Consider the following 25,867-nt stretch of genomic DNA (forward strand, 5'->3'; position numbering starts at 1 on the left):
TTCACTCGCGACTGTCGGGCTGCTGTAGGGTCGTGAGAGCTGTCGTCGATACAGTCGAGCTGTTTGAGGAGCCACGGGTAATATCTGAGCCCTGTGGAAGCTCCGAGTCTGGATAACAGAATCCCATCTCGCCTTTTGGGATGAGTTTGGCACAATGTAATGCTTCCGACCTTCTCACACCTGCCAGTTCTTCCAACTCTGCAAGCCTTCTTTTGGACTTCTGGCGATATTTTCTCTGTGTTACAGAATTCATAAGCTTACCGATATAAGCATTCCGGAAGAGCATAATCACCTGAGCGTTCAGATTTTGGACTTTCCGTCGATCGGGGATATGAGTGATGTGATCCCAAGGTTCGAGTTTCACCGGTTCGTCGTGGGTCGTTGTGCTGGTATCCGTCGAGACTTGCCGTAAAGGACTGTGGTAAAGCGGGACATACGACGAGGGAGGTAGAGGAGGAGGGCCCATAACATCGATATTGCAGTCTAGTCGGTGCTGTGAGAAGAAAAAGTCGATTGAGCTATTAGCCTACGTAGAACCTGTGGTAGCTGGTCGCTTCCTCCTTTGCAATGGGTCACGCCTTTGGCGTTGGACTGGTGATGAGGGAATGTTCTCCTTCGTGATCATCTTATACAGGAATACAGTACTCTAAGGGGTTATAGATCCTAAAATAGAAGCAATACTATAAAACCCGGACAGAGGTCCCACGAGAAAAACACCACACCCAGCTCAGACCAAATTTTTGAAACGCGTAAATTTTTGTAATTTTCCTTCGTAACCTACGTTACCTTAGGCCATTATCACGATTGACGCGTCCAAAACACGCGTTTTCGTGGTAATGGCGCCTAGATGGCCGCAGGTGAACAATGGCCCCGAACACATCAACGAGCATGCCACATACCTCAGAGAAGCATGTAACCAGTTACAGGCGGCGGATAGAGGCAGAACCAATCAGATACCATGGCCCGTAGTTCACGCCTACGTCGAATCAACTCTGGCGCTCATTGGCAAGGTCTTGCAGCAGCCGTCCGTGGGTGAGGTGCTCCACCAAATCCGAGACGCGGCAAAAGATATCCAGACCATTCAGAGAGACGTCACGGCCGTCAAAAGCTCTATAGGACTAGGCACTACATCACTCAACTCGGCAAACTTCAGTGGAGTCAAGGTCGCACGGACAACCTGGGCGCAAGTCGCGGCGCAGGCCAAAAGCTCCACGTTACCACCACCCCCAGTGCCAGTGCAACCGGGATCACCTACCACTAAGAACTCAACCACAGTAACCGCTTACAGAGATCGACTCGTGACAGTCAAGCTCAAAGACCATGGCATGGTGCAACGGTACCGCAGCCATCCGGTTGCTTGGACCAAACAGCAAGTACAAAACTCCATACGAGACAACAACGGCACGAGATCAATCAAGCTCGTCGCAGCGCACCAACTCAAGAGTGGTGATCTGCAGATATTCACAAGCACGAGCGCGGAGGTCCAACAGCTCAAACAGAACACAGGATGGTTGAAAGGCCTAGGAGATCATGCAGAAATTGTCGTGCCGACCTATGGAGTTATCGTCCATGGCATTTCTACCAGTTCCATCAATATCAAAGATCAGAAGACGACCATTCAACACATGCTGGCAGACAACTATACCGTGATCCCCAACGCGAAGATATCGTATGTGGGCTGGCTGACCAGAGAAGGCCCCCTCAAACGTGCATCTTCCATTGCCGTCGAATTTACCACGCCAGAGATGGCCAACGCCGTCATATACGCTGGCATGGTATGGGAGGGTCAGATACACCAATGCCAACTCTATGACCGCACCTGTAGGGTGAAACAATGCTTCCGTTGCAACCATTATGACCACATCGGCGCTCAATGTAACGCATTCCAAACATGTGGCTACTGTGCGGAGCTACACGAGGCCAAGCACTGTCCGCAAAAGAGAGTGGAAGGGTTCACTCCCCGCTGCACAGTGTGCAAAGGTGCTCACACAGCATGGAGCAATGCCTGCCCAGCAAGAAAGAAGGAATTAGAGAGAGTGGAACCGGCGAAACAAAACCGCAGTATCTACTGGGACGTGCCTGCCCGGAACTTTGAGACACGCCCAAGGATGAACAACGCACGCCACAGCACCACCGCCCAGGAGACTGATTCGTCAAGAGACTCTTCCCCGAATCAGACTACGGCGACACAAACGACAACCCAGGTCCTGGAACAAACGATCAGGGCTGCGGTCATGGAAGCTGACAGAGAACCACCTTCACCCTCTGGCCCAAGAACCAATCACTTGATTGAAACCACCCAAGAGGCATTACAGACATCTACAGAAGAGACCACCACACAAGCACCTCCTGAACATGAGGAGCGGGAGATACTTGCTCCTAGTGCTCAGGAGGATTGGGCGACACCAGCGACCCAACAAGACGGTACACCGCAAGCTTCGGCATCCGTGATCGACCCGCGACTCGGGGCACCCAAAGAGTCCATTCCCCATGGCCAAGTTCCGGAGGACAACCAAGCCCAGCAATCGGTATACCCGCTAGATGGGATAGAGGGGAATCTTACCATGCCGGAAACAGATACCTGGTGGGATGAGATCTTCGACGATGAAGAGAACACGTGGATGCCCGATACGGTCCAGGATGAGTCGTCACCAGCCACATCTGTAGCCAACGAACCGCACTCAACGACAGGAAAGATTTTCAAGGGGTGTAAGTGTCCTGAACACCAACGCATTTATGACGACTGGCCGACGCACGATGCTGAGCTCACTATCGCAAAATGTATGACAATATGCGTGTACTGTGGGATGGACTGCCACAGACCACCGTCATTACGCATGCATTTGAAGAGGGACAAACACGCCCGAAACAATATAAGCGTCGTACGGGAAACAATGGGAAAGGGGAGCTCCACTACTCCCTCTTGGACATTCAAACCGCGCAAAGAAAACACCCATCATGGTCGAAGTACCCGGAGCCAGACAACCACAAATAGTGCCGACGCCAGAATCCAGCTATGGTAGAACACTCGGAGCTTCGCATCTTACAGTACAATGTTCAGAAATCCAGAGACGTCGTCCTCGCCAGTTTGTTCCAAGACCAATGGATCACCACATACGATGTGCTGGCAATTCAAGAGCCCTGGCGAAATCCGTTCGTCAATACCTCTTACCACCCCCTGAAAGACACATTTCCGACTGCTCTACATGAACGACAAGGAAACAAGAGCATGCCTTTATGTCAACAAACGAATCGATGTCAGCACGTGGAACGTATCATTTATTACCAAGGATATCGTTGCTTTGGAGATTAATCATCCCACACTACATCACAAACTATCCATCATCAATGTATACAATGAGGTAGGGAGCAGTACCCTTTCCGACTTGAGGGACTCTGTCGCTGGACTGGGTCCTGACCATGAAATTATATTGCTTGGAGACTTCAACCTACACCATCCTCTCTGGTCCGCAACAGGTCACCCTACTCGTGGGATCGGAGCCTCGCAACCTCTCCTCGCAATCATCGAAGACTTCCAGCTCCGACTGCTCACCGTACCAGGCACTACCACTCACAGATGGAAGGATGGGGAAACGACGATCGATCTGACATTTGGCAGTGAGGGCGTGGCGTCCCGTGCGATCTACTGCCGAGTGGACACCAGTCGAGACTGTGATTCTGACCATCTTCCAGTTGCCACGGCCATCGCGTGGGACTGGTTACAAGCCAAGCCGACCAAGAAGCGTGTGTGGGCGAAAACCAACCAGTCGACACTTCGGCATACGGTTACCGAGAAACTTCCCAGGACACCGAACGCGGTAGAACTGGGAAATGAAGGCGACATCGATCGGTATGTCGGCTTGGTCATCAATGCTCTATGCGCCGGCATCGACGCCTCGACTCCCTGGTCTGACCCTTCGCCACGCTCCATACCGGGATTTGGTCCGGAATGCAAGGACGTCTGCCGTGAGGTTCAACAATTACGCCGACTGTGGCAACGGACGAGGTCTGATAAACACTACGAGGCATACTGACAAGCACGCAACAAAAAGGGACGGCACCTCCAGAGGCTTCTCCGGAACACCCACCGGCAGAGAGTGGAGGAATCATCTAGCTCAGACTCGGGCCTGTGGAAACTAGTCAAATGGGCAAAGAACAGACATGATGTGGCGCCCACGTGCACACCAACGCTCAAGAAGCCCGAAGGTGGACTTGCTCGCCAGGCCCAGGAAAAGGCGGAGACTCTACGCCAATCCTTCTTCCCTCCACCGCAGAGTGCCGACCTGACAGACATCGACGGATTTGAATACCCGACGCCGTTTGAATGCCCGGAAATCACGCCCTCTGAGATTGAAAAGGCGATTCGAAAAGCGGCACCGAATAAGACGCCCGGCCCAGATGACATCCCCAACAACATCCTCCACCAGACACTAAACCTCATCCTGCCTCACCTCTATAGACTCTTTAGTGCCTGTCTCCGGCAGGGGTACTGCCCGACACATTTCAGACAAAGTATCACGGTCGTTCTTCGGAAGCCGGGAAAGGATGACTACACACAGCCAAAGTCATACCGGCCAATCGCCCTTCTCAACACACTGGGCAAAGCGTTGGAGGCTATCATCGCCGCCCAGCTAAACTACCTGGCCGACACGCATCACCTCCTCCCCAGTCGACATACGGGAGGGAGAAAGCTGGCATCGACAGACCACGCTCTCCACCTCCTTCTCCAGCGCATACATCGGGCATGGGCGGAAGGTAAGGTAGCTTCACTCCTCCTGCTGGACGTGTCGGGAGCCTTTGATAATGTGTCTCGACCGAGACTGTTGCACAACCTCAGGAAACGAGGTGTCGATCCTACACTCGTACGATGGATTGACTCTTTCCTGAGCGACCGGTCTACGACCCTCAAGCTTCAAGAATACACAGCCCCGTCAGCACCCATCGAAACTGGAATACCTCAAGGACTTGTAAATGTGATTCTTCAAGTGTATCCTATTAACCTATGAGCATCTAGGTACTTATATACTTGTAGGCTTCGTCTGCCTATCTAGGCAGCCTAGCCACAGGCTCCATCGTGGCGTGTATGCCTACCAGGCATACACGCTACCTCGTCACGTGCTGTTCAGAAACAACTCTCCCACTAGCTGCGGGTGACGGGGTTAGTGCAGGAGCTCTTGTCCATCCCAAGTCCTTTTATTAGATTCTCAAAGGTGTCTCTGGGAAGCGGCTTGGTGAGCAGATCAGCTAGGTTGTCCTTGCTGCTAACCCGTTGGGTATTGAGTCTTCCCCTTAGTGTCATTTCTCGCAGAAAGTGATATTTGAGATCGATATGTTTCGTGCGATCATGCAGTTCCGGATTCCGTGTCAGCTTGAGTGTAGCATTGTTGTCGATAAGAAGTGGTGTTGATGCAACTTCAAGATCTTTGATGCGAAGGTTATTGATCATGTTCTGGATCCAAATGATCTCCTGAGTGGCCTTGTATCCAGCCACATATTCAGCTTCGCAGGTTGACATTGCCACAGACCTTTGTCTTCGGGACGACCATGATACAGGGCTCCCTGCAAGTTTGATAACGTAGCCGGTAGTAGAACGTCGAGTGTCTGGACATCCGGCCCAGTCGGCATCAACATATGCATGCAGCTCTCGATCTCTACAGTTCCTTTTGAAATGAAGTCCGAGGCTGGGTGTATATTTGAGATACGCATAGATATCATCGACGGCTTTCATATGTTCTTCGGTTGGGTTTGCACAAAATCTGGAGACAACTCCCACTGCTTCTGCAATGTCCGGGCGGGTGACCACCATTGCGTAGTTGAGTGCTCCGACTTTTGACTGGTATCGCCTTTGAAAGTCAAGAGCTCTTGATGGACCATCATTTTTGGTTAGTTTCGGGCTTGTTCGCATAGGCGTTTTTCGTGGGTGAATGTCCTGTAGTCCATAGCGATTGAGAATCTGCAGGATGTATGATTCCTGATGCAGGTGAACATCACCATTGGCCTCTTGATGTACGTGCATCCCTAGGTAGTAAGCACAGAGACCAAGGTCTGTCATGTTAAAGCGTGAAGCCAATTGACGTTTCATGGCTATGATAAGATCTTCATTCTGGCCGAAGATGTTAATGTCATCGACATAAACTTCCATGATCAGGTTTTCTTCGTCTTTGATAAAGACTGAAGGATCGAAATTTGAGACTCTCCACCCATTTTCTTCGAGAAAAGCCCTGAGTTTGGAGTACCACTGTCTTGGCGCTTGCTTCAACCCATATAAAGATTTGCATAGCTTGAGGACCTGATCACCTGTTTCGGGGTATCCCTCTGGTGGTTCAACGAAGATCTCGTGTTCAAGGTCGCCATTGAGAAATGCTGTCTTGATGTCCATCTGGTGGCACTTCCATCCGTATCGAGCTTGAAGTGCAAAGAGTATCCGGTAAGATGCTGACTTGACGACAGAGGCGTACGTCTCATCAAAGTCAAGGCCATATATCTGTGAGAAGCCTCGCACGACAAACCTTGCCTTGTGTCGAACAAATTCTCCATCTGAGCCAAGTTTCCGCTTGAAGACCCACCGACCGGTAAGTACTTTGCGATTTGTTGGTCGATCCACCACTTCCCATGTCTTGTTTTCCAGCAAGCTACTATATTCTTCATGCATGGCTTGCTCCCACTGATACCATTCAGTGGAGTCCAAGGCCGTCTTCCTGTTGTGTGGCTCAGGACCAAGTGAGTTGGCTGAGACGGACATCATACAGATGGTAGGCATGCGGACTTCCTCCATGGTGATCTTCCCCTTGTCGGCGGTTTGCCGAAGGCAGACCGGCGACAGAAACCTGGAGGTTGTTGAGTTACCGTGGATGCGCAAAGGCGACAGCGAATGAATTCCTCTGTTGGCGCAGGATGTAATGGCGAGATTGGCTTGCGGCGCCAATAGCGCAGGGTCGATGAGCATCTCTCCCTCCTCGATTTCGAGATCTTCATCAAGGGAGTCATTCAGTGTTTTCCAGTCTTCTTCGCCTTCCCCCATCGTCGTGCCTGCCTCTGTCATTGGTGGTGGTGATCTTAGATGCTGCGGTGGAGGGCCCCGCAGAATGCCACGGAAGAAATAACGTTTATATCCTCCGTCATCGTTGGACTGGAGACACGTCGCGCCTTGTTTGGCTCCAAGGAGCTCCTGCCTTGCGACACATATGTTGCATGGAAACTCGTAGTCCGGATGAATGACGACGTCAATGTTCTGGCCAATCTCGGCGCAGCGGGCGCAGCACTCATGCTGAATACCAAGATCATCAATTCTGTGCCACATTGATTTAGGGTGAAGGTTTTGCCGTATTGGGTGATACACTGCAGTATTCGGATTGACACGGAAGCTGCAGGTTGTTCTTCCCGACGTTCGACAGCGTAGGCATGGGATTGCCTGACATCTCCTGGCACTTCCCCATCTTCGGCTCCCCTGACAAGCGACACACTCCGGATCGTTTAGAGGAGCCAGCATGGAGCACCTAAATCTGCGTTTTTGGCAGGGAATGCATCTTGTCTCCGCTGAGCCTCCTTCACACCATCTTTTCCCTTTCCTGCACTGCTTGCATTTGTCCTTTGGGTCCTGTGTACCCCGTGGGACATTTCCACCGAAAGAACACTTGTACCCTCTCATCGGGCAGTTCCTGCAGGTATTGGGGTCCTCTGTAAGGTAGCACCGGCGGCGTTCTTTGGTACATGCGTAGCATTTCTTCTCCGGTGGGAGATATGTGTCTGACCATCTTGGTAACTTGTTGTCTCCGGGCACAAAAGAGCAAACTCGGCTCAACGACTGGCACTTATCACATCTTGAGTTGGGATTGGATCGTCTGCAGACGGCTTTTACTTGTCGGCATTGGTCGCATTTGTCTTGTGGTGGTTGTCCCTTTCGTCTGTCGTCATCTGGCGTAAAAGAGCAGATAAGGCCGTATGTGTTGCAGTGGTCGCATCTCGAGGTTGGATCAGATCGTTTACAAACATATCCGTTCTTACGACAACGTTCGCACTTGTTTTGTGGCGGTTGGCCTCGGGGGTGTCTTTTCCTCTTCCTTGGTGGCAGTGATGCGCTTGGTTTCGCATGTCGTACATGAGTGCTACTATTGGCTAAGTATGTGCCTTGCCTAGTGAGTATGTTCACTTGCGGCGTAATTCCATTTTGGGAGTCGTAAACAGCGTAAACATCGTCCCATGTATCATAGTCAATGCCAGCTTCTGAGAATGCTTTCTGTATAAGGCCCATTTCGGGTGCTTCTTCTTGGTTATCGTCTGGTTCAATGTTTGGGGGTGTACTTGAAGACTGGCTTTGTGTCTCGGATTGATCGTCTGAATATGTATGTACCTGGCTATTATTGTCTTCCTCAAGGGGGCGCACAGTATTGTGACCAATCTGTGCAAAGTAGGGGGAGATTCTGGAAACACTTCGAGTAGAGTAGCGAGGGACTCTCGGACCAGTCTGTGCAGCGTCGGGAAAACTTGCTGGGCTACCTGCGTGGGGTAGGGGGCCTGTTTCCAGGGTCGACCCATTGTCTGAAGCATCGTCATTCAAGGCTATGTCACCGATGGGAATTCGACTAGAGAGGGTTTCGTCGTCATGGTTGTCGGTCTGACCTTGCCCATCGTCGACACGGGGTGCAGTAACGCGTACAACCCGTTTCTTATCTGAGTGCCAGACTCTCAGAACAGCTTCAGTTTCGAAACCGACGAAGTACCCAATCCATCCTCGGGGTTGGAGAAGGTTGTTTTTGTCTATGCTCGGGTGGATATGTGACATAAACCCGACTGCCGAAGATCCGTTCGACGTCGAGGTTTGGTTTGAGTTTGTAGAATGCCTCCCACGGCGTTATTTTCCCCTCGAGGGCCCGTGATGGGGACCTATTTTTGATCCAGATTGCATGTGAGAACGCTTCGACCCACAGTGCTTCTGACAGAGTAACGTTCCTCATTGCTTCTTCTGTGCGTGTACCAAGTATCTTGGAAATTGTCGCTGAGACGCTGTTTGTTGCTTCTTGCAACATTGCTGATGCTCGTTCTCTGTCTGTACGGAAACCTCTTTCGGCAACACCGTTCATATGGTGCGTGTAGGGTACCGAGTTCTCCAGAGAGATTGCATGTCGCTGGAACCAGTCTCGAAGCTCTCCATATAGTGGAAATTCATTGTCCAGTCGGTATGCGCGAATTATCATGTTGTTTCGTTTTTCAATAGTCCGATGAAGATGTCGGAAGACTTCCGGAATCTTGTCCTTGGTTGCATATCTCGCTGACCAGGTGAAACGAGTTGCATCATCGGTTATGGCCAAAATGTATGTGGTGCCGTCCCATGCGCTAATGGGATATGGTCCCCAGGCATCTGCGTGCATTATTTCTCCTGGATTCATGGCTCGTCGAGTTGCCGGATCTCTAGGGACTTTGTTTACTGCTCTGGTGGTAGCGCAGACAGGACAGATGGTACCCAATTTAGCCTGTAATTGTTTGTCAGTCAGATCGATGCCATTGCTTAATTTGAGAAGATCTCTCAGGCTCTGAATGCTGAGGTGTCCCATTCGTCTGTGCCATTTCCAGACTGGGTCATCGTAATCAAGCAGAGACACAACGAAAGGTGGCTGAACTCCTGGTGGAAGTTGTTGGTCGAGAGTCCGCGTAGAGTCTTCTCCCGCTGCTTCGGCATCTCGTGTGACGTTCGCTTGTAGTAAGATTGGTTCTCCTTGACTTGGTTGGAGGTCATTGGGGTGTTCTGGCGGGTCAATTTGTAGGTGAAAGAGCCCATCAATCAGGCTGGCATGGCCAATTTCAAAGCCTTCAGCAGTTCTGATGGATATTCCTTTGATCCCCCAGACTCCTGTGAGCCTCGCTTTTTCAGCGATCCAAGAGAGTGACAGAATATTGCACCTGGCGTCTTGAGCATAGGCCACATTGTGCAGCTCTAGCTCGACCTGTTCATCGCCATTGGTAGTTAGTTGGAGAAGTACCGTTCCAGTTCCTTCGATATGCAGGCCACCGTTATTTGCAGTTCCAACGGTGTATGTGATTTTCTGGTATTCAGAAAACCATGCTTTGTCATTTGCAATGCAGACATTTGCACCTGAGTCAACAATCCACTTGGAGCTTCGTTCCACCGTGTCATCCTTGAGCAGCATCATCGTCTGTGGATTGAGACCATCCATGAGTCGTGGCCTTCTTGGACACAGAGAGTCACCTGGATTGTTGTATTTTGGGACGTTGCTTTCGTCCTGCGTCGAGGTATGTTTGTCTAGGTTCGCTATCTTGTCGCTTGATTCACCATTGGCACATTTTGCCTCCCACTTGCTGCGATGGAGTATGGCAGTAGCCACAATTCTTCCTGGGTGCTTGGGATCATGTCGCGACTGAGGCTTGGGGTGATCCTTGGATCCCGTATTTTTGACGGTATTAACTTGTCCTTTGAAACGAGTCGAGGTTTCCTCGTGTTTGTTGAATTTGCTCTCCCTGAGTTCGGGGTGCGCGATCCAGCACTCTGATTCGTTGTGGGTGCTCCACTTGTTGCATCCTTCGCAGAGTTGGCGGTCTTTCTTCTCTCTTCCCTTGTTCTTTGCATCACTTTCTTTGTTGTCCTTTTCTGATGCCAGCTGTGCCTCCACTCCTAGAAGATGCCCGTGGAGAGTTACCAGGTCGCGTGGAAGAGCAGCTGTTCCGGCCAAGAGATTCCAGGTATCTAGGAATCTGTTGAAACGGTTCGGCAGGGAGCGTACGACCTTTGACATGAGTTGCTCGTCACTGAAAGTGCCGTCGAGGTCGATGATGTCTTGTTGCAGGGTTTTGAGAGTGTTGATAAGATCAGATACTGATCCCTTGAACTTGAGTTGTTCGATTTTTCCCAGAGTCATGTCCAGGGCGCGAGCGTCATTCATCTTGCAGAGTCCCTGGAGCTTCTCCATTGTCAGCTGGGGATTCTCTTCATCCTTGATGCATCCTCGAAGGGCTGTGTTGATGGTGGTGGAGAGGAGACCTCGTGCATATCGAAGGCGTTTTTGCTGTTTTTCGTATTCGTCAAGATCGAGCTTGTAGAACTGGATAATGAGACTCAGCTGATCGCTTGGCTGAGCCTCCACACTGGTACCGGTTGGGTCAGCGTCTTTGCCGTTCGACTTCTTAGCAGATTTGGCTTGAGTCGAAACGCCAGAAAGGGTTGGTCGCGTTGGCTTGTCCTGGATAATCTCTTCTCCGGTGAGGATGTTCCAGACATTATTTGCCTCGGCGATGAACTTCAGGTCGCGCTTCCACGCCAAGTAATTTTCCTGGCCTTGAAGTACTTCGACCCGTGCTTCAACGGATTCGTTGGTGAGTTTGATGCTAGCCATGGCTGCAAACGTTTGACTTCTTGAAGACCGGATTCGGACTATCACTGAACGGGTGCAGTATGCACAACCGGGCTCATAACCACTTGTAAATGTGATTCCTCAAGTGTGTCCTATTAACCTATGAGCTTCTAGGTACTTATATACTTGTAGGCTTCGTCTGCCTATCTAGGCAGCCAAGCCACAGACTCCATCGTGGCGTGTATGCCTACCAGGCATACACGCTACCTCGTCACGTGCTGTTCAGAAACAAGTCCTTGTGCTAGTCCTGCGTTTTGCAGTGTGCCGACCTTGGTGGAGAACCCGTCGAAATGGATGCTTGCCGTTCGACCTTGCATGAAGCTTTGAATCCACTTCCTGGCTGTTGTGGGTATACCTTTCTCCCGAAGGCGTGCATCCAGTGTTGTCGCTTTGACCCCATTAAATGCTCCTTTCAGGTCAAATGCGACCAATGTAACCACTCTGCCTCTCAGCCATGCTTGGTCGATAGCATTTGCTAGGACCAGAAGGGCTTGCTCTGTTGTTCGGCCTGGACGGCCCCCAAACTGTGTGTCCGGGAGTAGTTCATACTTTTCCGCGTAGGAGGAGAGGCGTCGAGCGACCACCGCATCCAGCAGCTTGCCTAGGGTGTTCAAGAGTGAAATAGGGCGGTATGCCGCAGGAGATGTGTAGTCCGATTTGCCTGGTTTCCTGAGAACCACTATCTTTGCTACTTTCCACTGCTGAGGGTAGTGGCCCAGGTCGATGGACGCTGTGAAGATGGCGGTCACGATTGATGATATGTAGGGCCAGATCTGGAACCATACCAGGGTTGGTATTCCATCATCACCGGGTGCAGTCCGTTTCTTCATTCGTCTGAGTGTCTTCGCGATTTCTTGTTCCGTGATTGGTTCCCATGGGATCTCCTTCGGTGGGACGATACACTCAGGTGGCGGGTGGCGGCTGGGGGGAAAGAAGGTCTCCAATAGTACGCGTGCCTTGTCATGGTTGTCTGTTACTTCGTGGTCACCCACCCGGAGTGGCGGCAGGTTTGCGAAAGCGTCGTTCCTTTTCATGTATGGCGTTGCGCGCCACACTGTTTGCGAGGTTGCTTGGTCGAGGAAGTCTTTCCAGTCTGCGGCCTTGACTTTCTCGAGTTGACGAGTCCAGTGTCTTCGTTTGGTGCGCCATGTCTCGTGCAGCTCCACTGTCCGAGGGTGATGGCGACCATTTCTCGTGCAGCTGCGCTGATACTTCCTGCGAGATTTATTCACCTCCTTGAGTTCTGTTTTGAGTTCCCGGGTAAACCATCTCTTGGAGTATGGGCTGGGTTTCGCTATCGGTATATGTTTGTCAATGGCAGCGGTTGTTATGTCAAGGAGGGTTTTCACTGTTTGGTCCAATTCTCCTTTCGTTTGAAGACTCGGAATACCCGACATGTATGACTGGATTTTCGCTCCTCTCCTGGCCCATTCCGCTCGTTTGTATGCCCGGCGTGGTGTAGTTTCTGGTCGTTGTTCCGCCCGAAAGTTCCATTCCGAGTACGTGGCGCAGTGATCGGAGGCAAAATTGTCTTTATACAGATCACATTTCACTATCAGGTCGGGCGTGTTCGTAAGCGTCAGATCGATGGTCGACCTTTGGCCTGGTCGGCTGAGTGACCAATATGTCGGGGTGCCACTGGGAAGGCACGACGACAATCCTTTGGCGTGGATGAAGTTGATGAGCTCCTCAGCGTGTGCCATGATATGAGCGTACACATATGTGCTGCTCCAAGCTGGGTGGTGTCGGTTGAAGTCTCCAGCTATGATAAGGCTGGTTGGGGATGGCCAGTTTCGCGTATGTTCTTCAATTGTCACCTCAATCTCGTTCAGTGTGGCTTGCATGCTCTGTAGCTCATTGATATGAAGCAGCTCGATGGGTTCTACGTAGACCGAGAACACCAGTGTCTGTCTTTCTCCGTTTCGGATTTTGACTGCCGTGACGTCTGGATGATTACACGCTATTTGGCGGTGTGTTGTGGTAGAGATTCGTTTGTTGACGTAGATGAGGCTGCGTTTTCGGAATTGGTCGTTTTGATGTGTAGGTTGATATGTGTACCAGAGGCGGTGGTTAACATATGTCTGGTACGAGGTGATGGAGGGCTCCTGTATGAGCAGCACATCGAGGTCCTGTGTTGCTTGGTCGTTGACGAGCGCTTCCATGCCGGCGCGCGATTTCATGATGTTCAGCTGCAGTATTTTTAGACTGTTCTGATTCATTGGGAGCCATTGGCTTGGGTACGCCCCTCTCTTCATTGATGCTGATGTGTTCTGGTGCCTGGCGGTTGCCGCTCCTGCCCCCTTCGTTGGATGGGCAGTCTCGTCGCTCATGATCGCCCTTGCAGAGATGGCATTCTTTACGTTTTGGACAGTCTCTCTGGAAGTGCCCTGGTTCGCGGCAGTTATAACACTTTTTCTTTTCAGGGTCATATGCTGATACCCCCATGTGTCGTTGACCATACACTAGTCCATGTGTAATGGCTTCTTGTGCCGCAGCCTCGGTGTCAAACCATATTCCAAGAGTCGCATGGTATCCGATTGGCTTGCCCTTTGCAATGAGCCATGTGGCTTCGTCGATCTGGGCGTTCTTGGCCTGCATCTCGTTTTCCTCCATGAGTTGGCGAATGAACTCGTGTTCGTTATCTGGTAGCGCAATGCCGTCGGTAGGGAACCTGTGTATAACCACCGGGTATCGTGGTTTGACCAACTTGGTATTGTTGCCGAGTTCCTGCAGCCATTCAGTGTGTGTTTTGGCCGTCGCTGCTGCTTGTTCATCCTTGCAGCGCACCACATATCCAGTGCGAGTTGTGTTTACTCCGACCACTACGACATCTTTTGTGTTGTCTGTCTTTAGTAGGGCTTGTCTGATGAGTCCAATGGCTCTTCCGATGGGGAGGTTTCTGGTAAGGGTGTCTCCGTTCACTTCATCCTCGGTTCGGTTTGCCTTGGTGCTGATGCGCAGGCACTGAGGTTCTTTCGTCGGCTGGCGGGAGTTGGTCGGTGCAGTGGGTCCTGTGGGGGCTTGAGTTGCGCTGCCTTCGTTCGCAACTGACGCCCAGGACCGTGGGGCGATCGGGGAGGTGGTGGCCGGTTCAAGCTTGGACTCGAGAGAGCGGACCGCGCCCTGGAGATCAGTGTTTTGGCTTTTTATCAGTCTCAACTCGTCCTGTATGTCGCGGAGGGCGTTATCCTGGCTTGCGATGGTTTCTTTCAGCTCTGATATGATCTTCGCGAGGGTTTCTAGGATGGTTTCACTGGTTTCCTGAGGACCTTTGCGCGGGGAAGACCAGGGTTCGTCTCCGTCCGCGACCACAGAGATCGTCTCCGGGTCTGAGTCATTTTCAGCGATCAGTTGGGTCGCTTTTGCGCTGGGTTTCCGGGCTCTTCCTGAAGGGGGTCGTCGTGGTGTTGCAGGAATTGCTGGTGTTCTGCGTGTCGTCGGCATTGTCCAATCGGGAGTTGCCGACGCTAAGGCGCGTCGGGCGCGTCAGGCTTGGGGCCTCCCGAGACGCGTCTGATGGGCTTCGTGCTCTGGATCTTCGATTTCTTCGGTTCAAATTGCTCTCTGCATGATCTGCCTGCTATAGACTCATCCTACAGACCAAAGTATGTCGAGAAAGATATGTCTTCACCGCCACTTGGCGACTGATTAGTCCCACCCCGTCCACCGAGGAATAACCGCACTCTAGAGTACACTAGCGTACTCGATAACACGACGACGACGATACTCTAAAGTATACTTATCGAGTATACTCGGTATGGTACTCTAGAGTATGAAACACTGGCCCGGCGAAGCAATTGGCAACTCCGGGTACGTAAAGTCTGTTCAAAGGGAATATTTACCGTTAAAGCTAGATGGAGATTATATCCTGATTTGCGACTTTGGCTCGGATTGCTTGAGGAACTGAGAACTCTTAAATCATCGCACCCCTGAAGTACAGCTATGATAGTGGAATATGTCGACAGTGTCTCGAAATAGAGGACACAGCACCCCATGCACTTACCAAGGAAGTTTACAGTTGAGAGATTGACTTTCTCCGACCTTGGTGACGTAGATTGAGGCGTTACCACCGGGACATAGCACAGCAACTCTGATTATTTGATTTTGATAAGCCGATCTGCAAATCCCGGATGGCGTGGACCTCGAGCAGTCTCCATGATTCTCTCAGAAGATGTCTCAGTTGCTGCCAGGGCCGGCCGGTTGTATTGGACGAGGTTTGGAAGGATGAAGTCATTCAGACCAAGAAAGGAGACCTCAATGAAAAACACAACGCCTCGAGAGCTGTTTCATTCTACGCCGAGTCGGTTCGCTGTCATATCGTATTGTGATGGCAACGGCGTTGGCAGCTGTCGGATGACGCCTGACAAAGCAGTAAATTTTACCTATCCTTGGCAAATCAAGGCGACCTTGTTTATTTCGCACTATTACGGGATTGGGATGTACGGGTAATATTTTGCCGAGACCACCTCATTATTTCGCATCATCACGAGAATCCCAAGACACTACTCCTCGTCATTACCTAAGCTTTTCTGCCACACCATCTCGTTTCGGGACTTCTACTCCACTTGTGACTGAATCAACAGGGTCTAAACGATGCGATATGAATCATCCGAGGGGTTAATGGAAAGACATGGTTTTTGGCTGACCAACAGTGCAGAAGTAGCCGCGAAAGGGTAAACGTTAAAACGCACTGTGCACACAAGGGTTGCACACATCCCTATTTGGTTAGCGCTGTTCTTGGCGCAAAATATCCAACCCTTATCTTTTCTACCTGGCCATGCAACCTATTCATCGCCCCTTCTAACCATGTCAACCCTATCCCATGTCGCCGCGGACCTATTGGTCCCTGAGACAGGTTCAGATGACGAATTCTATGAGTGCAATTCTATGCCAGAGACAGAGACTATTGACGCAACAGACAATCATGATTCTCTGCCTGTCGAGCCTCTTGAGGAGACCTCGGAGATCTCCGAGGGGAGTATCATTTCATTTGGACTACCGCCTAGTGAAATCAGGTTTTACTCTATAGAAGAGGCATATGCCTTTCTTGACGAGTGGACCAGGGCACGTGGATATAGTCTTCGTCTTTATAGACAAGGCAATCCTAATCTCACAGGTAAGGTGAACTCAGTCTATTTGGTCTGTGATCGTTCCAACCCTCGCAACAGAAAGAAAAGCGATAATGATATAGCCCTTCGAAACAAGGGCACTATGAGTCAAAACTGTCACTTTCGGATGACTCCAAAGCGCTCCTCATTCTCTAGTAATGAGACGCAATGGTAGCTTATTTATACGCATAAGGAGCACTCTCACGAGCCATTATGGAGATCTATTACTCACCCTAGTCTTCGCCGACGTGGTCGACAACGCGAGATCAATGGATTCATTAAGGAGCAACTTCATGAGAGCGTCGCAGCGGAAACAACTGTCTCTTATGTTCGATCGCTTCATACTCATGTTCCTATTACTTATCAAGACGTTCGAAATGAGCGCAAGAAGCATGAGAGAATTGATTTAAATGGTGCAACTCCTATTCAAGCGCTTCTCTCGACTATCACGAAACAATGGCAACGTGGAACGCTTTATAACAACAAGACTATGAAACTTGAGGGCCTCACCTTCTTTCATCATAAAGGTCTTGATCTTTTTTGACTCTATTCAGATATTTTATTGGTTGCCACTAGTTAATATGGTTGGCGTAACAGCCAACAATGAGTCCTTTCTCGGATCGGCATTTATTAAGCGAGAGGATGACAACACCTATCAATGGGTTTTTGATAGTCTCTGAGACACTTGAACGTTGCGCAATATCATCTCCGCGGGTTATTATCACAGATGCCGCCTATGCTCTGGCGAATGCAATCAAGATTGTCTTTCCACTTGCCTCACTTGCTCTGTCTATGGCATATTAACAGAGCAATTCTGAGTAAAATCAAGAAGGTCTGGTGTCATTTTACTCAGCGAGACCTTGGCTTTGCCACTCAGGAAGATATTGATGAGCCTTCACAGATAGAGGATCAAATTAAGTGTCTCATGAAGAATTGGTGGAAATGTGTCAACGCGACTACTGAGGAGTGCGCTAATCACCTATTCCCCACACACCAAATTGGTAAGAAACGGACTCGAGCAGAGGATGATAAAGAAGAGCAGGATCTATTGCGGCAGTGGGAGGATCGACAGACAAAGGTCGCTGCGTTCGTTGCAGGACGAAATGTTGAACGATTTCGAGGTTTGCTCGTAGAATGGGTTGTCCGGGCCCAAATCCCGTTTTCTGATATGGAAGATAAGGGATTTCGGGATATACTGCAGGCCTTGCTACGGAGATGGCTTGAGAGGTTGGAGGGTATTTCGTTTTTCTAGGTCAGGGCCTGTTGGGCTGCCACTCCCAAAGTGCAACGCACCAAAACTCAAACGCCTACAAAGCTAATTTTTATTAGCATTTCGCACGATCTAAGGCTCCTTGGCATACTCGGAAATGTTAGGTTCATTTCATTGCTCCGAGGTTCCGGCGTTGTATGGGATAAATTTCGCTAGTACAAAAATATACTCCACCGCTCTAGTTCTAATATATTAGTCTTAGCCAAGCTCTACAGTACTAGGGTCATCATTACTAGTGTTGCGTATTGTCTCGTTAAATTACTACTAGTTTATGAGGGTAAATGAATTATCGACTAGTCTACCTACTAGGAGTGTCGAGTTCGACCGGCCGAAAACGGACAAACCAAGAAGAGCGGTTGGGTTTGTCATCGAGATATCCGCCTCAAACAAACCTTTACTCGGAAGCAATGCTTCCAGTCTTTTGCTTTCGGAATGGTAGCCTCCGCAGGTTGATTGAAACTCAAACAACCTTTCGCGGCACGTAATGGACAAATCCGCAAGGACGGCAGACGCTGCCCTTGGAAATGAATAAAACACCGACCAGAGATAAACCTTAAACAGCTTTATCGCCTGTTACAAGACTTTCTAGTCCCAACTGTGAGTGCCGCAAATCCCACAAACACCATGTCTCCAGAACAGCCCAAGCTCGAATCCGCCAATGGTAAAGTGAGCCTTCTGGCTTTGGTCAGACGCAAAGAAGGAACTACACGGGAGGAATTTTCAAAGTGGTGGTACGAAGTGCACGTGCCCATGGTTGCTGCTTTCAACGAGAAGAACGGGCTCATCAACTATAGTCAGGTGTGTAGCCAAGGAAGAATCCCCGTTGTTCTTGATCAAATCGATATTGATGGTCCCTATCGGATCTAGTTCCATTTCGACAGTGCCCTTACCACGGCCTTTTTCGGAACAGACCTTGGTCCTGATAACCTGAAGTTCCTGGACTTTGATGGTGTGATGATCTTGGAGCTGGAGTCTGTTGAGAAGTGGCATCAAGCGATCCAGGATCCTTACTATGCCGAGGTTATCGTTCCAGATGAGTCGCAGCATGTGGAAAAAAAGACTAGCTTCATCGGCGCCGGGAAAATTTACAAGCTATGGGAGAATGGAGCGTCAGTTAAGCAGTAGATAACCCAATTATTACAACCAGTATGTTTCTACACTCGGTTGACTGCAGAGCACAACTATCATGGTGTCTACTCAGTGGTGGCAAGGTGTTGGTTGCCGCGTACAAGCGACCCTCATCATGCATGGATTTACAGACAAAGTGCTTTGGGAGCAATATCGCCCAAACTTCTCACATAAACTCATTTCCTTCCATTTCTTGACTGACCAAGTTCAAATGAACATTTCGGTGAGCTCGTGGCCTCCGATACCATGCCCAGTTTTAGCCCTGTAGTGATATGCGTTAATATTAGAGCATCGGTGTTTGCTCGATGCCTTTGTTATGGAATGTTGAGAGACAAAGGGCGAAACTGGTTTGTCTGGGCTCGAGATGTCTATGGGGAGTCAGAGTTCAAAAGTGACTACTAGATCGACTCTTTATGCTTCTCTTTGAAGCGGTTTAGTCAGACCTTCTTAGACCGGCACAAAAGCCGTTGCTCTACAGTAGCAGTGGAACCTGTACCGCTGTGAAAGAGCAACATCGTCCAATTGGGCAATATTTCTAGAGATGGCATCATATACTTTACAATTTGACTTAATCTGCCTCGTAGATGGGGTTCAGAGAGAAATCTCATTTTATGGATGAGCGACAATCATCCCAGTTTGGTCCAGTACGGGAAGGTCGGTCGTGCATCGAGTTATGGCAACCTATCCGTACATGGGATGTCCCGTTCGGAGAGAAGTGGCCGAAATATAGAGCTCGGAACTATAGAGGGAGGGGCCTAGTTCGAGCATCCGAGTGCTCCTGTACCCTGGCTATACAGATGAATAGCATCATAAACGATTTCCATGCTCTGCCTCAGCATGTGAAGCAAATTAGATATAAATAATAAAGACGTGTTTTAGATTTCGTCGCTTAGGCCATTCTACACCATACTACCCTTTGTTGTGTTCTGCACTCTACTTTATCAGGCTTACATCGAACATGACTATCGACTTTGACACACCAGCTGACAAGGTCATGCCACCTGCCAGCCTGGCTCATGTCGTGCTGCGGACAGCGCAATTCCCCGAGATGAACGAGTTCTATAAGACCTTTTTGGGCGCGTACGCGGTCTATGAGAGGGAAAACCTGTCATTCCTCACTTATGATGAAGAACATCATCGAATTGCCCTATTTCAAGTTCCAGGCACGACACCTAAAGTGAAGAAAAGCTCGGGACTCGAACACATCGCCTTCACTTACAAGACACTGGATGACTTGGCTCTGGCCTACCGCCAACGTAAACAAAAAGATATTATACCATCGTGGTGTGTCAACCATGGACCGACCACTTCGATCTACTATGAAGACCCCGATGGCAATACCTTAGAGACACAGGTTGATAACTTTAATTCACCGGAAGAAGCGACTGCTTTCATGGAGTCTAAAGAATTTTTGGAGAATCCATTCGGAACAGACTTTGACCCTGAACACCTCATTAACCGACTCAGATCTGGGGAGCACCACGATTCGATCAAAAAACGGATCGAGATAGGGCCTCGAGGAGTACCTGCTCACGCCGCATAATCGAAGAAGGGCTACAAGAAGATGGCTCGAGGGGTTGATCACAGGGAGACGACGCTATCAAAAGGCAAAAGTGTCAAACGGACCCCATGCTGACATGCATTCGGAGACGTAGCTTACTATAGAGGGCAGCTTGGAAAAAACTTTCCTAATTCTCTCGTTTAGTTCAGCTAGCATGCCACACTAGATAAGTAGGCAGATTGGATCAAGAGTGACATTGAATGACTTGCCGGGTGGTAAATCTCCTGCGCCGTGATTTTGTTGGACGGCCGAGTTGCGAAATACTCCATCAAGGAGGTCTTTACAACTCCTGTCACGCAGCCCTCCTTGCTCCTAGGCATTGACCTATAGGGGCGCTCCATTTCTTACCTACGTCCATCAAAAATACGAGGTGCGAATCGTAGCCAGTAACCTCGGGTTTTTAAACTCGGCTATTTCGGGTCCGAACTGGAGTTTGTAAACCTAGTCAAAGCGGCATCTTATGCATAAAGCTATTCATCTAAAACAACAGAACAGGCAACAGTACTAGGCCGCAGGTCCACCCCCCCTCTACGAGGGAATTGAGGCCAACCAAACATTATGAAGAATTCAAAGGCACGGAGCTATTAAAGTACATCCGAGCTCCACTCGTTTCGGCCAAATCAGTCCGGGCCTGCCTTTGTTCCACATTCTTACTCGTTACAATAGTAACAAGCGGCTTTCGTCGGGTCTTCCGACCTTGAACCTAGAGTCAGCTCAAAGTTTGGGCCGCGTCCTCTGTAGAAGACCTGGGGATGTCCTGGAAGTGCGGGGTATGGTGAACGCCATTTATTCCTCGCTAGGTTAGACTTTGCTGGCCCCCCCTCATTTTCTGTCTTCGTTCGATCCGAAGATTCATTCCGGCGATGTCTCCCCCATACTACACCTTGGAGCTCTTACTTATCAGCCATGGTCGTGGACGGATCGATCCCAAAGTGCCTTCGTGCGTGTGAGTATTGCCGCACCAAAAAAATCAAATGTGAAGCCATACTCGAAATAAAGGTATAGAGACACGTCTTAACTTGTGTTAGGTGATGGCAAACAACCATGCAAGAATTGCGAGGTAAGTCTCTGTCGCGAGTCTACCTTTTACGAGTCTACTCTTAACCTCATCCAAAGCTCCACGGCGAACGCTGCTTTGTTGCGCCAACTAGCCGGAAGGGAGTGCGGGAAAAGCACCGACTGCTTCAAGAACGACTTTCGAAGGCAGAAGCTATGCTCGCTGCTGCAGGCATCGATTTAAACGCCCAGAATACCGGCATGAACTTGGTGCAAAAGGCTGACAATGCCTCTACCATTCCAACCTCAGCCCATCCACCAAATTTCCCAGCCGGGAGTCGATTTGAAGGTTCAGCCCCGAGGGCAGAGCCTCTTCCAGGTAGGGTAGATGACAATCTAGAGCAAGTCCCTAGGGGTACTGGCATCATCGAATTGGCATCAAACATCCGATCGGCAGACTCGAGATACCTTACGCAAAGCGTAGAGACTAGCGAAACCAACCAAACGCTTGTGAGCAGCCAGTTCGAATATCAAAACAGTGTGCCGGCCTATATCTCGGCCACACAGGCTTCCTTGCCGTCAGAGGACCATATGAGTCACGATGAGGACGAAACAGATAGGGCTCCAAAGATGGAGATTTCCCAGTCGACGGAGACTGTGAGTTGAAGAAATTTAGTCCTTTGGCTTACTCTTGAGACTGACTGTGATGCTGGAGGGTGCTTTAGAATACCATGGTGAGTCCTGACACGAGAATACGACGACCTATAGTGCTTGATTAACCTCCGTCAAGGTGAGGCATCTTACCTCTCGATTTGCTCGCAAGCCGGCGCGAATTGGGCTTCAAGCAGCCTTGGCCTATCGGACTTTACATCTAGCGCCATGTCCCTGCGTTCCTTCGTTTCGGGAAGGCTCAAATTGCAAACAGAGCTGTCTAGTACCAGAGCCCCTGAGCCGGACGCTCCTACAGCTTGGAAATATGCGAAAGGTACAGCTTCAGCTCAACACGCATGCTCATGCTCATGCTCACGCCCCTTCTCTTTCTTATAGGGTTTTTTGAGGAATGCTTGGAAATTCCCTGCGTACCCGTTCAACGCGAGATTTTCAACTCATACCTACGTGCGTTCTTCAAAAATCACCAGAGACAGAGCGAGAATCCAGCATGGTATGCGTTAAGACATGTCATCTACGCTTTTGGGGCTCGAATAGTACACTATAGCAAGCCGTCGGAGAATGCATGGATTGAGGCCCAGCGGATCTCCTGGAGGTATTTCGAAAACGCTTTATCTGTACACACACAACTCATCTACTGTTGTTCGCAACTGCAGGCTGTTGAAAGCCTACTCCTTATGGTGAAGAATTGCATCATACCCTTCTTTTACGTGACAACACTAACTTTGGCCCATCAGGCTCTGTTCGCTGAAGGTATCGGGAACCCCAAGTTAGAATACATGCTTATCAGCAACGCCACCCGGTTGGCGCAGTCCAAAGGACTCCATTTAGACATCTCAGAACCTGACAGACCACAGGGTAAGGAGCAAGAATATCGAAGTGTGCTGTTCTGGTCAATTTATTGCTACGAAAAGCACAATTCGTCTTGCTCAGATCGGGCGTCTGTACGTCGGACTTGGTGCATTCTACTTCGATATTGAGGCGCTGACCTGCAGAAGGCAATCGATGACGATAACATTAGCTGTCCCTACCCGTCCAGGCCGCTTCACGGATCAAAGACCAATCTCGAGATCTTCTTACAAATCATCGAGCTGGCTCGAATCAAATCTGCAGTATCGAAGCAGCTGCTAAGCGTGAGTGCGAGGCGTCAGTCGCAAGCCACTCGTTTAGAATTAAAGAAGACACTTGAGACACGCCTGCAGAAATGGCGAAGCCAACTTCCGGCCAAATTACGGTTCGAACCAGTCTGTACTTCAGACCAATCAGCTCCAGAAGTACGCAAGGAGCTGACCTTGTACTATCACTTGGCGTACCATGCGTTGCTCATCACCATCAATGATGCTATGGGCAATCCCTGGGACAAGGAAACTTCGAAGGGATGCCCAGAACGCTGTCAGGTGGCCCTGGCACCACCAGATAACATCAAGCATCGAGTTGCGGAGGCATCGAGAGAAATCATCCGCAGCTTGAGGCACGTCCCAATTGACTCTGCAGCTCCAACCTGGTAAGATCCTGTTTGCCTGGCAATACTGTCTGGAAAATCATAATCCCGCTTACTTCGAACACAGGTTGACTGTACTCTACCCAATTCTCGGCATGATCCACCTTTTTATTCACATTGTGACTTATCCCAGTCTGCCGTCTGTGGCATCAGACATCCAGCTCATTGATATGGCCGCCAGCTACTTCGGCCATTTGGACTATTCGACTGGTTCTTCGTTTGCTCTTGGTTTTATCCGAGATCTTGTGCACTGGGCACGAGTCCGTACAACGAGCGCCAGCGCTGACAAGTCCAATATTGCCAAGCCTGTAACACGGCCGGTATCCCCGATTACGAATGCCCTCAATTTTCTTCCTGCAGGCATGGATGAGTTCTTCTCGAACCAGGTAAGCGGTTCATGCCTTGTATACCGTGTCTTGAAACTGATTGCGGCTCTAGAGTTGGATTTCAGATACTTCCAATGCCCCTCCAGCTGATTGGGAAAATTTGATCTCCTCGTTGCCACAAGTGTCAGCCATGCCCTGGAATGATGACTGCAACATCATCTTTGAGCGGTGATTCAAGAGCTGGATGGCCGCACAGATCGAAAACCACGTCTGTTCCACCGCCGCAGCCGAGTACGCAGGTCAGCTAGAAGCCGTAAGAGGGAACAAAGATATCTGCGCAATCTTGCCTCTGAACTTTGGTCGAGCCTAGCCCCGGGATCGACAGTCATATCAAAGCCGATAATAAGGATGTTGTCGGCCTAGCCTAGGATTTCTTCGGACATGCCAGGAACGAAGACTTCTTAGAGCTTAGGATAATTAAAGGAGCCCAGGAAGGCATTGCTAACTTATCACCAAACACCAACATATGATACAGAACGCCGCAGACTACGCGATTGATGAATCCATGACCATGTGCGGTGGCGTGGTAGGCCGAGCTAGATAGCTAGGTAGCGACGTATCGCGTTGCGCCTCTCCCAAGGAAGCAATCAAATCTGCGAAAAATCATGCTACGATCTAGGATTCTGGGGTGAGAATCATAGTTCAACCGCACTTATCAATCGCTGTGGCGCGAGAGATGACAAGAAGTTCTCAGCAGCATGTTACAATCCCTTGGTGACAGATGTGTCCGACTAGTATCACCCCAACCGACTGTGGCCAGAGCTATAGGGGTAGCACATCTTCTTGGACCTTTGTATAGCGAGCTAAGGTTCCTCCGCCCCCTGTTTCGATCTTAGACCTTCTGTAAGATTACAATGACTCGACCATTCTGACTCCATCGACGGGACGGCCTTTCTCCCCGCAAAGCAGGGGACCGGCAACCTCTGATAATCCTGGCTGCTAAGAACCCTAGCCTCGCTGATAATTGACATGTAATAGGCTTATGCGGCATGTACGGGTACTCCTCGTGGACCGATTTCGATTCCTTTCTTGATCGAAGCATGATCTTCTCTAGAGCGTAGTCTGTTGATAAGATCCTCGGGGTCAAAATCGGTCCCAAAGGGGTTTTCGGTAAATTCGTATGATTCCATGAAAGCTATTGCATCTTCGGGGGTGTCGAAATTGTCGACTTACGTCTGCAGAGTGTTACCATCAGGATCTTCGTAGTAAATCGATATCGTCCGGACTGTGGTTGACGCACCACGACGGCACAATGCCCTTTTGTTTGCGTTGGCGATACGCCAAAGCCAGGTCATCCATGGTGGGATAAGTAACGGCGATATGTTCGAGTCCTGAGCTTTTCTTCACCTTTGGACCCGTGCCTGGGACTTGAAAAAGGGCAATGCGATGGTGTTCTTCGTCGTAAGTGAGAAATGATAAGTTTTCTCTCACATAAACAGCATGTGCACCCAGAAATACTTTGTAGAATTCGTTCATTTCTGGGAATTGGGCGGTCCGCAGCACGACGTGAGCTATTGTGGTAGGACTCTTGACTTGGTCAGCTGGAGCGTCAAAGTCAACCGTCATGTTCAGTGGCTTGCAATGAAACAGAGGTCAACTCCGTATTCTACTCCTAGATCACTTCAATTAAGAAGCCGTGCGTGTCTATCTATCTTCAAAGCACAACAGTAGAGCGAAACCTCATCAAGTTGTAGCACCGCCCAAGAAGAGCAATAGTAGAGGAGTATGCCGGGTGACTCTACTTTGTGTTCCCAACTTTCCGAACCCGGGTTCTCGGGATTTTCCCTCCGAAGGAACGTTTGTATGACAACGATGACTAGGGCTAGGATCCAACACCATGCACCCTTGGGAAAAACTCATCAGTCCCAGTAGCCGCCTACCGAAG

At 49.9% G+C, this 25,867-nt stretch overlaps 5 protein-coding genes across 6 annotated transcripts; all 5 read left to right on the forward strand.

Moving 5' to 3' along the window:
* Positions 1–836: 836 nt before the first annotated feature.
* Positions 837–3,023, forward strand: PV06_04132 (uncharacterized protein; the record flags this gene model as incomplete). The annotated part of the gene is made up of 1 exon (XM_016404987.1): positions 837–3,023. One exon carries the CDS (start codon positions 837–839, stop codon positions 3,021–3,023), a length of 2,187 nt encoding a protein of 728 aa, XP_016265992.1.
* A 14,175-nt stretch (positions 3,024–17,198) lies between these two features.
* Positions 17,199–17,723, forward strand: PV06_04133 (uncharacterized protein; the record flags this gene model as incomplete). Its single annotated transcript, XM_016404988.1, has 1 exon — positions 17,199–17,723. The coding sequence occupies one exon, from the start codon at positions 17,199–17,201 to the stop codon at positions 17,721–17,723; it is 525 nt and encodes a 174-aa protein (XP_016265993.1).
* Positions 17,724–18,322: 599 nt separating this feature from the next.
* Positions 18,323–19,044, forward strand: PV06_04134 (uncharacterized protein). The gene is made up of 2 exons (XM_016404989.1): positions 18,323–18,539; positions 18,609–19,044. Exons 1-2 carry the CDS (start codon positions 18,366–18,368, stop codon positions 18,864–18,866), a joined length of 432 nt encoding a protein of 143 aa, XP_016265994.1. The 5' UTR covers positions 18,323–18,365; the 3' UTR covers positions 18,867–19,044.
* Positions 19,045–19,763: 719 nt separating this feature from the next.
* PV06_04135 (uncharacterized protein) lies at positions 19,764–20,635 on the forward strand. Its single transcript, XM_016404990.1, has one exon. It carries the CDS (start codon positions 19,828–19,830, stop codon positions 20,410–20,412), a length of 585 nt encoding a protein of 194 aa, XP_016265995.1. The 5' UTR covers positions 19,764–19,827; the 3' UTR covers positions 20,413–20,635.
* A 701-nt stretch (positions 20,636–21,336) lies between these two features.
* On the forward strand, positions 21,337–24,609 carry PV06_04136 (the record flags this gene model as incomplete). Of its 2 annotated transcripts, XM_016404991.1 has the most annotated exons (10): positions 21,337–21,406; positions 21,459–21,490; positions 21,547–22,083; positions 22,142–22,160; positions 22,217–22,411; positions 22,474–22,775; positions 22,833–23,039; positions 23,094–23,599; positions 23,664–23,982; positions 24,035–24,609. In XM_016404991.1, 10 exons carry the CDS (start codon positions 21,337–21,339, stop codon positions 24,152–24,154), a joined length of 2,307 nt encoding a protein of 768 aa, XP_016265996.1. The 2 variants fall into 2 exon arrangements, with proteins under 2 accessions (XP_016265996.1, XP_016265997.1); XM_016404992.1 differs by lacking the exons at positions 21,337–21,406; positions 21,459–21,490 and having other exon boundaries at positions 21,520–22,083; positions 24,035–24,154.
* Between the last annotated feature and the right edge of the window lie 1,258 nt (positions 24,610–25,867).

The sequence above is a fragment of the Exophiala oligosperma genome (assembly GCF_000835515.1).
Source record: "Exophiala oligosperma strain CBS 72588 unplaced genomic scaffold supercont1.3, whole genome shotgun sequence".
NCBI lineage: Eukaryota > Fungi > Ascomycota > Eurotiomycetes > Chaetothyriales > Herpotrichiellaceae > Exophiala > Exophiala oligosperma.